General features: G+C 32.8%; 5 protein-coding genes across 5 annotated transcripts; all 5 read left to right on the top strand.

The window, feature by feature from the left end:
- Positions 1 to 4,054: 4,054 nt before the first annotated feature.
- On the top strand, positions 4,055 to 4,216 carry CTAM01_10503 (uncharacterized protein; the record flags this gene model as incomplete). Its single annotated transcript, XM_060526518.1, has 1 exon — positions 4,055 to 4,216. A coding segment is annotated over one exon (162 nt), but the record flags the coding sequence as incomplete, so codon positions are not given.
- A 1,993-nt stretch (positions 4,217 to 6,209) lies between these two features.
- On the top strand, positions 6,210 to 6,362 carry CTAM01_10502 (uncharacterized protein; the record flags this gene model as incomplete). The annotated part of the gene is made up of 1 exon (XM_060526517.1): positions 6,210 to 6,362. A coding segment is annotated over one exon (153 nt), but the record flags the coding sequence as incomplete, so codon positions are not given.
- Positions 6,363 to 8,244: 1,882 nt separating this feature from the next.
- Positions 8,245 to 8,721, top strand: CTAM01_10501 (uncharacterized protein; the record flags this gene model as incomplete). The annotated part of the gene is made up of 1 exon (XM_060526516.1): positions 8,245 to 8,721. One exon carries the CDS (start codon positions 8,245 to 8,247, stop codon positions 8,719 to 8,721), a length of 477 nt encoding a protein of 158 aa, XP_060378764.1.
- An 837-nt stretch (positions 8,722 to 9,558) lies between these two features.
- CTAM01_10500 (uncharacterized protein) lies at positions 9,559 to 10,533 on the top strand (the record flags this gene model as incomplete). Its single annotated transcript, XM_060526515.1, has 1 exon — positions 9,559 to 10,533. One exon carries the CDS (start codon positions 9,559 to 9,561, stop codon positions 10,531 to 10,533), a length of 975 nt encoding a protein of 324 aa, XP_060378763.1.
- A 3,004-nt stretch (positions 10,534 to 13,537) lies between these two features.
- On the top strand, positions 13,538 to 14,239 carry CTAM01_10499 (uncharacterized protein; the record flags this gene model as incomplete). The annotated part of the gene is made up of 2 exons (XM_060526514.1): positions 13,538 to 14,020; positions 14,087 to 14,239. 2 exons carry the CDS (start codon positions 13,538 to 13,540, stop codon positions 14,237 to 14,239), a joined length of 636 nt encoding a protein of 211 aa, XP_060378762.1.
- Positions 14,240 to 16,251: the final 2,012 nt, after the last annotated feature.

Raw genomic sequence — 16,251 nt, 5'->3', positions numbered from 1 at the left:
ACCTTATTAATTTATAATAATAAAATTTAACTACTAATTAATATTAATATCCCTATTATAAAGTAGTTAGTTTAAACTATTATTACGACCCAATACGTATAATAAGGCTAGGGCCTCGCCCTATAAGACCTATAGTAGCTACTATACTATATATATAAAAATACGGACTTAGGGTAACTCCTCTCGGGATAAAAAAATTATAAATAAATTATATAACTATAATTATATAATAAAATAAAAAACGGACGCCTATAAATAAATAAGATAAATAATTATAAATAAGTAAAACGGATAACTATTTAGTAAATAGTTAAATAATAATAAATAAGAATATTATAAAAAATATATTTAAAAACGAAACTTATATATAATATAAACTTAAGCCGGGTTTAAAAATAGACTTTTTATAGCTTTTTTAATAATTAACTTAGTATTAAATTTTATAATTATTTTTAACTATTTTTATTAAGAACCCTTTTAAAAAAACTATAATTAATTACTAAAGCTTTACTTATTTTATAACTTATAAATATAGTTTTAGGGAAGCTATTTATAATTATAATACTATTTACTTAGTACTTATAGCCTTAACTTTTATTAATATACTTATTATAATTAGCTAATTATAATATTTTAATTACTCTTATTTAATAAGTTAACCTTACGAAACTTACTAAATAATAAAACGAACGATAATATTTTCTAAAACCCTAAGTACCCCTTTATTTAATTTTAAATAACCCGTTAACTTAGTTAGCGAGCTAGTTAAGGTTAAAGATAATAAAATACTTAATATTACTTATAACTTTAATAACGACGTAGTTTTTAAAAAAATAGATTATAAAAAAATATAATATATTATTAAAAAAAATAATAAGTAGAATAAAGAACTTATAGAGCTCTTTAATAATAACTCTACTTAAATAGCTATAACTTTAGCTAAGAATAATAAAAATATTATTATTTTTTAAAATATAGTTAATAAAGCTATAATTAACCTAGGAATTAAAAAAAAAAAATAATTTAGAATAAGAAGTTAGAACCCTCCGAGCTATTATTAATATTATTAAAATTCTTATAAATAAATAAAAAAAACTTAAGCTTAATATACCTATTATTTTTAATAGAATTACTAAACGTTTTAAAGGATTTTTAATTTAAATTAGAACTTATTAAACGTTTTATATTACTAATTTCTATAATAAAACTAAGCGAGTTATTTACGTAGCGACCTTTTTTAAAAAACGAGCTTTAAAATAGTTCGAACCCTTTTAAAAAAAGTTCTTTAATAATAATAGTTATTTACTATATTATAAAAAAGAAATTATAAACATTTTTAATAATATAATAAGATTTTAAAGCGCCCTTAAATTCTTATTCTAAGATTTTAATAAAAAGTAATAAACTAAAAAAAACTTAACTAATTTTTAATAAACTAAGTTTATTTTGTACTACGTTATTAAGTTTAAAAAACTCGTAATATAACTCGATTTTATTAAAAAAACCTATATCTTTTTGTTTTATTAAGGATTAAAAAATAAAAATAAAAACGAACTTAGTAAAATAAAAATACTAATAAAATTCTTATAGTATATTAAGCTTATTATTAAGATCGATACTTAATTATATAAGTAATATAAAGAAAAAAGAGAAGTACGACGCCCTTAAGCTAATTTTAATAAAAAGTACTAAAACTATAGTAAATTACTAAGTAATTACTAAAATAACCTAAAAAACTAATAATAATAAAGCACGTTTTATAAGTAATACGGAGGACTTATAAACCTTAGTATTACTAAATATAAAAAACCGTAATAAAAAAAAGACTTTAAATATTATAACTATAATAAGCTAAGATATATAGTTAGAAATTACTAATAACCTAAGTATATTTAATACTAACCTATTTTAAAAAAACGAGCTAATATTATAAATAAAAAAGTACCCTATAAATAACTTTTATAAATAGCTTATTATAATAATAACTATTTTATTTATTAAAATAATAAAAAATAAATAGGATAGTACCCTAAGTAACCTAAGAATATAGGACGATCCGGATATAATACTATATTATTTATTAAAACTTTAGTAATAGTAATAAAAAAAAAAGGATATTTACTTACCGACCCTATACTTTTAAAAAAAATAATACTAAATATATTATTATACTCTTTTAAATTTATAAAAATATAAAAAAAAAAGCTAAAATAGACCCCGTTATAAAAAATATATTTTACTTTTTTAAAAAACGAATTAAATAAAAACTCCTAGTTAATATAAAAGAGTAGCTTTTTAAACTTAAAAAAAGAGGACTTAATATAAAAAGAATTATAAATAGCCTCGTTTATATAATATAACGAAACTATATAAACTAAAAATAATTTACTAAGTCTAAAACAAAACTCGATTTAAATAAAACCCTAACTAAATCTATTTATATAATATAAAAAGTAAATAGTAATAAAAGATTTATTTATAAAATTAAGGAATAGTTTAAAAACTTCTTATATAAAAATAAGATTAAAATAATTAAAAAACCGACTTTTAACTTCGGAATTATAAAAAAAAAAAAAGATTAATTTTAATTTTAAAAAAAAAAATATTAAAATAGGAACTAGCTCTTTTTATTTTAATAAAATAGAATTACTTTATAATTCGGACGAACTTCGTAATATCGCCCGATAACGTACTTAAATAGAAATTAATTATAAAATATTACTTAGCGTTAATAATACTAGTTTTAAAAAAAATAATAATAAACTATAATACGAATATATTTATTTATTTAAAAATAACTAAACTATTTAGTTTTATAAAATTAAAGAACGTAAAAAAGTTATAATAACCCCCTATATAGATAAAAACTATTTTTTATTTAACCCCGAAAACTCTTTTTATAAAGAATTATTTTAAATAGAGTATTTAAATAATAAATACCTCTTATACTTCGTATATAAATAAAATAGCTATTTTTATTTATAAAAACGTAATAATAAACTTATTAGGGATATTTATATAGAGGACTAGCTACTTAGTTAAATATTACTAAACTTTAATAATAATAATAAAATAATATTTAATCTAAACCCTAACTTCTTTATAAAGTACTTTAATAGCGAATATATAAAATAAAAAAATTATAAATATAACTAATACTAAATCTATTATATTAAAAAAGCTAAAGTATAAAGAGAATAATAAGAACTATGCGAGTAAAGTACTTAATAAAAAAAGTGTATATTAAAAAATTAAAAAGGCTAATTATAAAAGAATAATAAGAAATAAAAATAAAAAAAAAGTTCTTATATATAACTAAATAACGTAATAATATATACTTACGAGTTAAATTTAATATTTATAAACGAGGATTAAATATTATTATTAATAGTAGCGTATAAGAAACTTATATTTTATTAAAAATAATAAATAAACTTAATTTATTATAAATATAAAAAGATAACTCGTATCGACTATAAATAATAAAAAAAGAACGAGTTAATTATAATTATAAATATATAAATTAAAAAACCGTATACTTCTTAATATATATTAATAATTAATTAAAATAACTATAGTATAATATTATAGAAATTAGAAATATTAACGTTATTTTAAAAATCTTATAGTTACGAAAGTATAACTTATAGATAAATTAAATTACTAGCTAAGTTCTCTAAGAAAATTTAGTTACTAAATAACTTAAAAAAAAAAAGGTTTAAATAGGTTTTTAATAACTTTTAAAAAACGAGAATAAATATAATATATAGTTTTTATTAAAATAATAAAAAGCTTTAAGAAGTTCGTACGTAGTAATAACGATTAAGGATTATAATAACTCTAAACTATATTTAAAAAGTACTAAATATATATAAAACTATTTATAAAACTTAAAGAAATAGGATTACTAAAATATAATAATTAGGATATAAAAATCGAACTTAAAAAAGGAATATAGCCTAGGTTCTATTTAATATACTTAATAAATTAAGGAGAATAAGAGTATTTTAATAAATATATTAATAAAAAACTTAAGAAAGGATATATTTAATTATCGAATTCTTTTATAAAATTCCCCTTATTTTTTATACTAAAAAAGGGTAAAAAATTAAAACTTATTATTAACTATAAAAAACTAAACAAAATTACGAAAAAAAATTACTATCCCTTATTATTTATTACTAAGCTTAGAGATCTATTTTATAAAGTTAATTAGTTTATTATTATAGACTTTAAAAAAGTATTTAACTAGATTTAAATTTAAAAAAAGAGATAAATAAAAAACGGTATTCTAAATTTATAGAGGACTCTTTAAATACCTCGTTATACCTTTCGGACTTATTAATACTTTAATAACTTTTTAAATAATAGTTAACTACGTACTCTAAGAGTATGTTAATATTTTTATTATTATTTATATTAATAATATTTTTATTTTCTTCCCTAACTTTAAAATATATAAAAAGTATATTTATATAGTATTTTAAAAGCTCTAAAATATTAAGTTATATACTAAACTTTTTGAATATAAGTTCTATATATAAAAAATAGATTTCTTAAAATATACTATTATACTAAGATAAATTTATATATAAGTATTAAAAATAAAAATAATTAAGGACTAGTTTATATTATAAAACGTTAAGGACGTATAAGGATTTTTAAAATTTATTAATTTTTATTAATAATTCCTTAAGGACTATATTAATATAATTAGACCTCTTAATAACTTAATATAAAAGGATACCCTATTTATTTAAAATTTTAAGTATAAAAAAGTATTTATTAAAATTAAAAATATAGTCGTTTCCGAACTAGTTATTATAATCCTAGATCCCTAAAAGCCTTTTAAAATCGAAACTAATACTTTAAACTTTATTATAAGAGCGGTCCTAGGATAACGAAATAAATAAAAAAAGCTTTACTTATATTACTTCTATTCTAAAGTATTTTATAAAGTAAAATTACATTAGTAAATCTATAATAAAGAACTAATAATAATTATTAAAGTATTTTAAGAATAGAGATTATAATTATTTAGAACTAAATACGAAGTTATAGTTTATATAAACTATAAGAACCTTATAAACTTTATAATAAATAAGAATTTAAATAAATAATAAATTAAATAGAGCGAATTCTTATTTAAATATAATTTTTAAATTATTTATTAAAAAAGTTTAGAGAATAGTAAAATAAACGCTCTTAGTAAAAGACCTAATTATAAAATCGCGGTCCCTAAAGAGATATAAGTTATTCTTAAATAAAAAAAAGATAATAGTTTTATATTAATTATAAAACTTCTTATAATAATTAAAAAGATTAATATTAGCCTAATTAAAAAAATAACCCCTAAGCTTATTATAGAAATTTATAATATACTAATATACGGTTACTAAAGAATTATTAAAACGTAAAAACGGATTCGCTAATATTATAATAAATTTATTATATATATTAAAATTATAAAAATAATTAAGGACTGCGTAACTTATAAAAAAAATAAAAATAGCTTATATAAGCCCTATAGCGAGCTATAATTATTATAATTATTAATAAAAGTATAGTATTTAATTATATAGGATTTTATTATTAAACTACTAAAGTCTAAAGAACTATTTATTAAAGTATAGTATAATAGTATTTTAATTATAGTCGACCGACTTACTAAGTTTGTATATTTTATTCTTTATAAGGAATTAAGTACTATAGAAGACTCAGTATATATATTTATTAAAATTATACTTTTAAACTACGGTTTATTAAAAAAAATTATTTTTAATAGGGATAAGCTATTTATTTTAAAATTTTAGAAATCTCTAATTTCGTAACTTAGTATAAACTATAAATTATTAATATTATTTTATTTATAAACCGATAGATAAATAAAAAGGATTAACTAGATCTTTAAAATATACCTCTATTATTATATAAATTATAACTAGAATAATTAGGTAGCACTTCTATTAATAGCCCAGTTTATATATAATAATATAATTAGTAAAAGTATAAGAGAATCCCTATTTTATTTTAATTACGGATTTTAGTTAATAATATATAAAGAAGTATAATAAAAACTATAAGCTATAAAAGCTATAATAAATATAAGTAAATTTAAAAAAATCTATAAATAAATATTAATAAACCTTAAATTCGTATAATAGTATATAAAAAAAAATATAAATAAATTAAAGATTAGAGGACTATTTTTAAAAAAGGGGGATAGTACCTATTTTTTTTATTATAATATTAAAATAAAAAAACTAAATAATAAATTAGATTATAAAAAGCTTAGATTTTTTAAAATTATTAAAAAAGTTTTATTAATTAATTATGAATTAAAATTATTAAATATAATATAATACTACCCCGTTTTTTATATCTTATTACTCGAGCTTATACTAAGAAGTTTATATATAAAAATTTATATTATTATTAAACTAAACTAATTAAAATATAAAGTTAAACGAATTATTAACTATAAAATAAAGGATAATAAAAAAAATATTTTATTAAATAAAAAAACTATAGATATAAAGAAAATATATAAGAACTTATTATAAACTTTTAGAACTCTTAATAACTTCTTAAGGAGTATTAAAATTAAAATTAAATTTAAAACTCCTAGTTATTATAGTATCTTAATTAATAATTTTAAAAATATTATTAGCTTATACTTTACGGGCTACTAAAGAAGTATTTTTAGAACTTTTAGAAAACTCCTTTAATATAATCTAACTCTTTTTAAATATTATTCGCTTTTAAAAATAAAGACGCTCTAATTTAAATAACGACTTATTTAACTTAGCTTAAGCTTATTAATAAGCCTTAGCTTTTTTTTATAACTCTATAGCTCTTTTTTAAAACTATAACTCTTTTACTTTTTTTTTATAATTAAAACGATTAAACTTTATTACTAACTAACTAATTATATTTAATTAGCTAAGACCTTAACGAATAAAAATATAATATTTATAAATATAAATAGCGTTAATAAAAGTATTATATAAAATACTTAAATAATAGTATATTTTATAAACCTTAAAATTAAAAAAAACTAAATAATAAACCCCTCGTGAGTAATAATTTAAATAAGGTATTATTTTTATATTTTTATTAGAAAAACGAATAATATATAATAATTTACGACGAGACATAGCTATTAGAGATTTCGATTTTTTAATTTAACTTAATATTATATTAATATATTTTAAAAAAATACTTAACGATTCCCTAATTTAGGAATAGATGACTTATTTATAAGCTTAAAAAATTAGACTTTTAAAAAGAGAAGCTAATATTACGACTTAATACGTATAATAAGGCTAGGGCCTCGCCCTATAAAACTTATAATAATTATTATATTATATATATAAAAATATAAACTTAGGGTAACTCCTCTTAGGATAAAAAAACTATAAATAAGTTACGTAATTATAATTATATAATAAAATAAAGAACGGATATTTATAAATAAGTAGGACGAACGATTATAAATAAGTAAAACGGATAACTATTTAGTAAATAGTTAAATAATAATAAATAAGAATATTATAAAGGATATATTTAAAAACGAGACTTATATATAATATAAACTTAAACTAAGCTTAAGAATAGATTTTTTATAACTTTTTTAATAATTAACTTAATATTAAATCTTACGATCGCTTTTAATTATTTTTATTAAGAACTTTTCTAAAAAAACTATAATTAATTACTAAAACCTTACTTACTTTATAACTTATAAATATAGTTTTAAAAAAGCTATTTATAACTACGATACTATTTACTTAGTACTTATAGCCTTAACTTTTACTAATATACTTATTACGACTAGCTAGTTATAATAACTATAAGTTAATAAAAAGATTAATTAAACTATATAAATTTTTATATAAGTATAAAAAAGAGGTTCTAATTATAAGTTAGGCTAGCTACGATAATTATAAATAAGGCCCCTAATTAGCCCCTGCGTAGTTAGCTATATACCGCAATCGAATTAGACTTCTAATTTAATAATAATCTTATTAATAAGGTATTACAAACCTCGTAGCTAGAGGAAATATTAACCGCGCCCTAAACTACTCGATATTAAATATTAGCGAGCCCCCCGATCGGGGTAGTTCGCTGAGGCAGATCATCAGGCTAGGTCAACCATCTCTAAAAAGACTTCTAAGACCGCAACTCCACAACGCCAAGTTGAGTAGTCTTCTTGATAAGACCAAGCCTCAAAATCATAAGTCCATGAATGAAGTAGATTTAATTGAGTCTTTAAAGACTGCTCAACACGTTAGGGATTTAGAATTAGAGACGTCATCACTGTCGGCAACTGGTGGCCCACTTGGAACTGCCAACGTAAACCGACCTGCCTGGGCGCTCGACTTGGCAAAGAACCCATCACTGCGCAATGAATTCGAGCAGCTGGAGGTAGCTGTCAACGAGTACAATACCGTAGCCTCACATCACAAAGGCGAAATTGTGGTCAAGCAGGGCTGCGAGTTGAAGGATGTGCTCGCTCAGGCAAAAGCCTTGCAGGAGGCTGATTCTCCGAATGAAGGAGACAGGAGTCTCGGCAATAGCATCCAAGCCGGTTTACAGCAGTTTTGCAAATCGAGTCTTCATTATGCCGCAATCATGGATACACTAGCACAGCACCACCCCGAATGGGTCAGCCTAGCTTGGGGAACCATCAAGCTGCTGTTAATGGTCCCAATCGAGTAACAAAAGGTGAAAGAAGGCATTGTTACCAACCTTGGACGAATAGGGGCCAAGCTTGAGCTTGTGAGCCTTCTTTTGTCTTTTTATCCTTTTGAAAGGATGGCGGATGCGGCATCGGCTATTTACATTTCCATCGCGGAGTTCCTTGGATTTTGTCTCAGATATCTGCGGAGAAACTGCTTAAGTATGGGAATTTCTCACCTAAAACACGGTACTCTTCAACATGCTAACTATTAGAATGCTGTTGCTCACAACTAGTCAAAACATTGAAAACAATCATCACGCCTTTCGAAACTAGGCTTGGTCCAATTCTCAAGACCATTGACGACAATTACGCCATCTTGAGACAGGAAGCTGAGGTCCAGTTCATGATCTACCAATTTGAGAAGCAGAGCAGTCTGCTTGGGGACCTCGCTGAGGTCAAAGAAGGCCATGCACGAATTATTGGCGTACTAGAAGGTGGACCCCTGAGAACCCGTCCAAGATACTTTTCAATGCTAACATAACGAACAAAGAGATCATACATAGGGATGAAATAAGTCGAAAGCAAAGAGCTCGAGCAATTGAAGGTGAGCGCGGAAATCAAAACATGGAGCTTAGAGTTCTCATTTAATGGTCTAGCATCTCAAAGTCTTGACCGAGCACTTCTCAAACCGCCTAGACTGGAAATACGCGAAGACTTCTTTCAAGACCTACTTCCCCTAGAGAACAGTTTTCTACAGGTTCAGCTTGAGATAGATCTACTCCCATTGTCTTACCTATCGGAGAGTGTCAATGTCTTGCGTCTCTCTTCGTTCCACTCGTGGCTGAGCAGCAAAGACTCTGGCCTTCTGTGGGTGGATGGATACGAGATTCCCCGCTGCCCTAGCTGGACTACAGACCTGTCTCTCAAGATTGTGCGAGCAGCTACAGAGAGCAGCTACAGAGAGCGGCTACAACGCACTTTCGTATTTCGGAAGTCTCAATCGTGGGAGAAACGACGTCACACCAAAATCGCGCGTTCTCGTGCAAAGTCTCCTATTTAGCATGCTACAGAGGTTCCCAGCAGTAACTTCACATGGTGACCCGGAGCTCTTTAATGCCGAGATTTTCGTTGCCGCTAAGACAGACCTGGATCTCTCATGGAGGATCTTCGTAGAATGCCTGCGCGTTCTTCCATCTCCGATGGTTTACATCGTGATAGAGGGGGTCGACCACGTCGATGTGACAAAGGACCAAATTGCTGACTTCGAATCTTTTCTGAGTCGCCTAGGCAGCATTTCAGCTGATCTTTTGGACGAGAAGGTGATTAAAGTCGCCTTGACTTCTGTTCGACCAAATGCGGGATTCCAGCACTTGTTTCCTAGCCGTGATAGACTAGAGGTTGTCCACGAGCATAAGCTTCTCATTCGAGTACCGGCGGCGGCAGCACGAAGACGCAAACCTCGATCGAAAATGCAGAAAAAGAATTCACTCAATCTCTTTTCTCCAGGCCTTACAGTAGAGCCAGGACCGAGGGATACAGGTAGCGACTTTGCCCCTTCAGACTCTGGCGGAGAGAGCGACGGCGACGCAAGCGATTCAAGCTTCGACTTCGATATCTATGGGAAAGGCAAGGAGAAGATAGACCATGCAAGATACCCCTGGTCAAACTTGACTCCTGAAAACAGTCGAGCGAGTCCTGTGCAGCTTGGATCTGGGGAAAGGTTGGAAACGACTAAAGGGCAAGATGCCGAGAACTCTGACAGCTCATTCGACATATATGAGAAGACTACTACCGAGTTGCCCCAAGAAAAACCAGTCAGCGAAGAAGACCTATCAGATTTTGCACCATGAAAGGAAGAGCGGTGTCGATGGAAAAGCTATTTAGATAGGGCATTCCGCTGTAGTTAATATTTCATCGAGCCTGATCGTACATTCTTCAAAGTAATTCGGACAAATTTGGTCAGGAACAACTCTTATAGATAGAACGAAACCGTCTTTAGATCCGAGCCACGAATAGTACAGAAAGTTGTTGGATCTGTCATGGCTTCTTACAAATCATTTCTGAGTCCGAGTGACCTGCACCGAGACTTGAAGGTTCATGTGTGGGAAACGAAAGCGAGTTCGTTTTCCATTTGACATGCAATGATGAAGCACACTGCACTCCATGATCATGTGAGTAATCGCCATTCCCGAGATCAGTCTCGAACCCGAGACACTGACGCCGGCCACTTTTGATCAAGAATCGGCAGACTTACACCGAAGGAGATCTCCGAAAATCACCTCATCGAGCGCGGCACGGCCTGTGGGTTGCTGCGGCTGGCCAATGACCAGGATGACCCGAGTTCGACATATTGACGCACCCATCTTGCCGGATTTCCGACCACGCGTCACGCCGGAAGCAGTAAGTTGCCTGACAAATAAGAAGGTTTGGTTTGATCTACGAGTAAACTTCGACTCAATTCTCCCCGCGTCGATGCCTTCACCAAATTGAGCGCCTTGCAGAATGACAGATGCGGAAAGCAGGCTGTGCAATCTTCGCACCTTGATGAGACCGTTGACGTGTGGCCTGTTCGTCATCTCCGAAAGACAAGGACTGCTTCTACTTTTCACTTGGGGAGTCTCACGACGAGCATTAACTAGTGCCGGGTATGCCCTCAAGCTTAAACGCGCATATTCAAGACGGACACTGTCTAGCGAAAACTCCGATTTTCCAGCTGCTAGACCCATGCTGACCGATTGTATCAACGGACGTCAGCTTGGGCAGACCATCCCTTAGTGTAATTCAATCGAGTAATGTGAGAGCAATGCATTATGATATGTGAGTTGTTATAGTGATGACCGCCCAGAAACTGATCGACGAACGACCTGGACGGGTACAACATTGACGAGTCCTTGGCGAGGCCCGTCTTAGCGAAATTGTTGGGACGACGACGATCTTGTGGAAAATTATCCGAAGACACAATCTTCAGACGATTGCCAGCAAATTTGATCCGTTCGGAAACCGCGTGGGACTCAATGTGGGATAGGTATTACAGTTCTCCCTTCCTGCCCCTTCATTACAATATGATGTGGAATGAGCGTCCCGGAGCCTTAATTCTCCAACATGGCTAAAACGACAATGAAGGGGAGGCTTAGCAGTTTTCGCACTAGTTGAGAGTTTCAAGCAACTTTTGAGACCCTGCTACTACGGTAGTGCCGCTCTTGATTCATGTCACCAGAGCTTAAACTCTCCCTTCCCTCCACTTCCGGCAGGGGACAAACGCGAGGCGGAGAAAAGATGGAGGCCGGCCGAGGAGACCGCGGGCAGCGTGTTTACAAGCCTCGTGCTTCCATATTACGGATAACGGAAACGGCATCTTTTGCCTTGCTCCTCAGCACATGCAGGGTCCGTCCCAGTTTTGAGATCAGCCCACCAGCGAACCTGAGACTCGGCGAACTTTGTTTTCCTCGTTGGGCTGGCTTGATTCCAGCCCTTTGGCAACCTCTCTGCACGCACGCTCTGATTCTGGATTGACTCTGGGAAATGTAATCACCACGTGTGGACATGTAGTGATTATCGGCTGCCTTTCTAAGAATCGGACGCCGCCAAGGTACCGAAGGGGACGGAGCGTAATATCTTCAGCTTACTTTCGAACTCATCAAAGAAGTTCAGTTTTCTGAACCAAATGAAGAATTGTGATTCATGTTTCCCTTTGCTTCTTTGTGTCCTGTTGAGCAAGTCCACGCGAAACAACTACTGAATGACGAGGCCGACATGTCTTGGCGTCTTGACTGATCTTGCCAAGCCACCAAACATGTTGCCTCGAAATCGGGTCCGGTTGCTCAAGCGATTGGCAGATTGTTTATAGAAGCAATTGAAACCTGCTCATTCGGCAGGGCGATATATCGGACTCCGAAGCACCAGCCAGACGAGTCATCGACGCAAGAAGAAGGCGAGTGACCACTATGCGAAATGATCAGACTTGTAGCAGATGATCTGAAGGCCTCTAAAATTCGGCAAAAGATGAAGTAGACCTGACACTCAAGTGAACAAAAGGATGGAAGTTAGGAGGAGTAATGCTAGGTCCAGACCGAGGGAACAGAGCCGAGGGTTGGATGAATTTGGTGTGAACACTCGTTCTCGCCAAGAATTGTGACTGGCGCTTGTGGTAGAACGCTTCCAACAACTGGATGGAGATCTTCAGCCGTCTGTCGGTGCCAGTGATCCATGAACCAGCTTCAAGAAGAAGCACTCAAGAAGCTCGCGCGATGGGAACGATTCTGGTTGGTGTCTTGACGCATTGAGCAGAAAATCCGTAGACAGAGCAGCCCCAAGGCGAGCGAGGTGAAACGCGATGTGCGGCGATCCCAGCCAGCGACTGGCTCAAAAGATCAGCCCAAAACACTTGCGGGTAAACCTTCTTCTCCTTCGAATCCACCCCAAAGCTTGTCTCTCTCGGTTCAGACATCAGACGGGCCGGGCGATGCGCGCGGGGTGACCGTTGTGGACACCCACATTGTGAATTGAAGCTTCACCCGAGAGCGAAACGACCCCTGAAAGCATCGCGATGACTGGGACTGAGTTGCTTCCCATCGTGCGGCGGACAGGGTCTTCGGCGTACTCGGACGAAGTATGTTCGCCTAATCGTTTGAGATGACGACGCGATGGAAACTGGGTGTAAGTGGCCGTGTCCGAATTTTGCTCGGAAGGTTGGGCTATATAATTCAATCAAAGAAACTCTCACTTCTGGCTTTGGGATCATCAACTCAGTCTCTTTCCAGTTCATCAAGTCTTACTACTAAAGGCTCTTCACCCTCTACATTCTTTACATCATATCACGCCTATCACTTAGATCACTAAACACTATTATTCAAGATGCGTTACACTCAGCTTCTCCTCTCTCTCTTCCTTCTCTTCACTTTCGTCATTGCTCTGCCCGCGCCGGCGCCGGTAGAAGCCGTCGCTGCGCAAGACGCCGCCGACAAGAACAAGAATAAGAATAATAACAACAACGGAAATAAGGGCACTAAGACGAAGACCAACAACAACGGCAACACCAACAAGGGTCAGACCACCAAGGCCACGAAGAACGGAACCGGAGGAAACACCAGGCCTACCGCTGACGAGTGCGCTGCTGCCAAGAAGCTGGCTACTGGTATCGACAAGAACATCTCCATCCAGAAGCAAGAGCAGAAGGATGTCGCTGCTGTGAAGAAGGCTGTTCAGTCTGGGAACAAGGGTCAGTTCGACCAGGCTAAGACCAAGCTCGTCGCTACTGTCAAGTCTGGAGCGGATGTCCGCGCCGAGAACCAGAAGATCGCTCCCAAGGGTAACGCCGCAATTCCGGGTCTGAAGAAGGTACGTTCGGACTTTTACCCCACAAAGTGAAGCGGTAAAAAACAGCAATCTGACAAGTCATTATAGGTCCAAAACGCACAGGCTACCGAGTTGAAGCAGGCTCAGGGTCTCACGGGCAACAACGCTGATCTGGATACCATCGCCCAGATGGAGAAGGAATTCTCTGGGGGTATCGACCAGAACCAGCAGAACAAGAAGGATGCTCTTAAGGGTTGCTAAGCATCTCGAGACTGGATGTGCTTGAGGACCGAAGGATAGGCTGCACGTCACTGAGCAGACTGAGGTTGGGAGCAATGGATAGCGTTGTATATGAAGGATTCTCAGTAAATATATAGTGAATGAAGCCAGTTCGGTACACTTTGACTTTTTAGTGATGGATTCACTCCGAATTCGAAACATTCGAGTGCTTCGATACTTCTGTTCTAGTACGGTGGTATCATTCTCCTGCAATCACCTTGAGCGTGACCTGATGCCGACTCATGCCAATCGCTCAGGGGCATCAATACTTGGAAATTTGGAGACTGTTAGCTTGAGGCTGTTAGTCAATGTGATATAGGTTAGTATCATTGTACGAAGGCCAAAAGGCTTTAACAGGTTGCCCTCTCTTCGAGGTGTTTAAGATCATGATACTTGTCAAGTTGTATGAGATGTTACTAGCGGCTGTGCCGCTGTAATCGACGAAAGAATAACCTTCGGTGATTGCATAGCTTTTGACGGAGTTCTTCCAAATTTCTCATTACATGTTTGACTTCTCTCTGTCTCTGCTTAGCGTTGTTCAGAAGGAAGTTGATGCTGCGGTGCAGAGGCACATCTTCGAACAAAGTGGAGGCGATGCTGGATACTGTTGTATCTCTTCAGGGTAACATAAATCAAATTTGATGCAGCCGTGGCCTCTAGGATTATTGAACACAGTCAAATTCCGGAGCATAACTCTTAAATAACGCCGCTTCTTGAACGAGAAGACCGAGTTGCTGAGACGCTCACTAGCATCGAAGCAGAAGCTGCAGCATTAGGTGCACCTATTGGTGCGATTCTTCAAGCTTCTACGGCCAAGATTAGCTGCTGGTAGGTTGTCTACTACAGCATGATAATGTACACAACATATGGATAATGGTTTGTTACAGATGAAGACTCGAAAGCTTCTTCGAGAGCCCCTTTCGGAGAGGGAATCCGCCATAGCAAAAGTTGACGCTTTGAAGCAGCCTTACTTCGGTGACACTCAACGTTAAACGGAGTTTTCTGGCAAGATACTAGAAACGAAAATCCAGTCTATCATGCTCAAAAACGAGGATGTAAGCTTTCTCCCATCGTGAAGAAGCTCTGTGTCTGATCTCAGAACTTATTGTAAGGTGAGTGCTCATCTCGGACTTGGTGAATCCACAACATGATAGAACGGATATTCATTCGTCATAGGAGATTATCAAGCTAGTTATCTAGATTGGCAAGGGGCACGCATTTTGAAGTTTGATCACTGATCGGCATTTCATGAATGTATCTCATTGCACGTCGAAACAGAAAGTTGAACTTACCTTTAGGCACTGGATAAATCTTATAACCTAAGCCTAAGACGAACGAGATAGCTCTCTTCGTTCATTTCTCCAAATGTAGTATTGAAATAGTATCGAAAGATGTGATGTCATCATAAAATCCACTGGCGTAGGCGAATGATTTCTCGCCGGTCAGGCTGATTGCCTGGGTTTGAATTTGAAAGTCGGCTCTTAGAGAACGCGATTGATTAGTGAGTGATGCCTGACGACGTGAAAACTTCCGTATATAGTTGCTTTGAAACCAAGAATGATAGCTTTTGAGGGCGTAGACTCCAGCTTGCTGTTCCACAAGTAACTCTGAGCTGTGGCCATATGGGAGACAGCTAGTCACCATCCATGCAACTCGAGATAGCAGAACGTGCCGTGAAAGTGTCAGTATTCAGCTTCCTTAAATTTTGACACAATCACGATTTGTTTACGTTGAAATGGACTTAGCGAGAGTAAGTCAACATACCCACTTCCTGGCACCCCCCTGTTTCTGGCACCACAAAAACGATGGGATCACAACCCAACCTCCTCATTACTATTAACTATTGATCCTCAACCACACCCACTACAATACAGCTGCCAGCCTCACTAGGGCATTCAGAGTCGCTGGATTCAGCCGTGATAACCTCCTTTTCACCCGCTTCGATTTGAGCCCGATGGATATCCCTGATGTTCGCGAACTTCGTATTGGGATCG

The sequence above is a fragment of the Colletotrichum tamarilloi genome (assembly GCF_030869305.1).
Source record: "Colletotrichum tamarilloi strain Tom-12 chromosome Unknown Scaffold_49.1, whole genome shotgun sequence".
NCBI lineage: Eukaryota > Fungi > Ascomycota > Sordariomycetes > Glomerellales > Glomerellaceae > Colletotrichum > Colletotrichum tamarilloi.
Note: the sequence above shows the minus strand (reverse complement) of the source record. Positions and strands in the feature narration are given on the sequence as shown.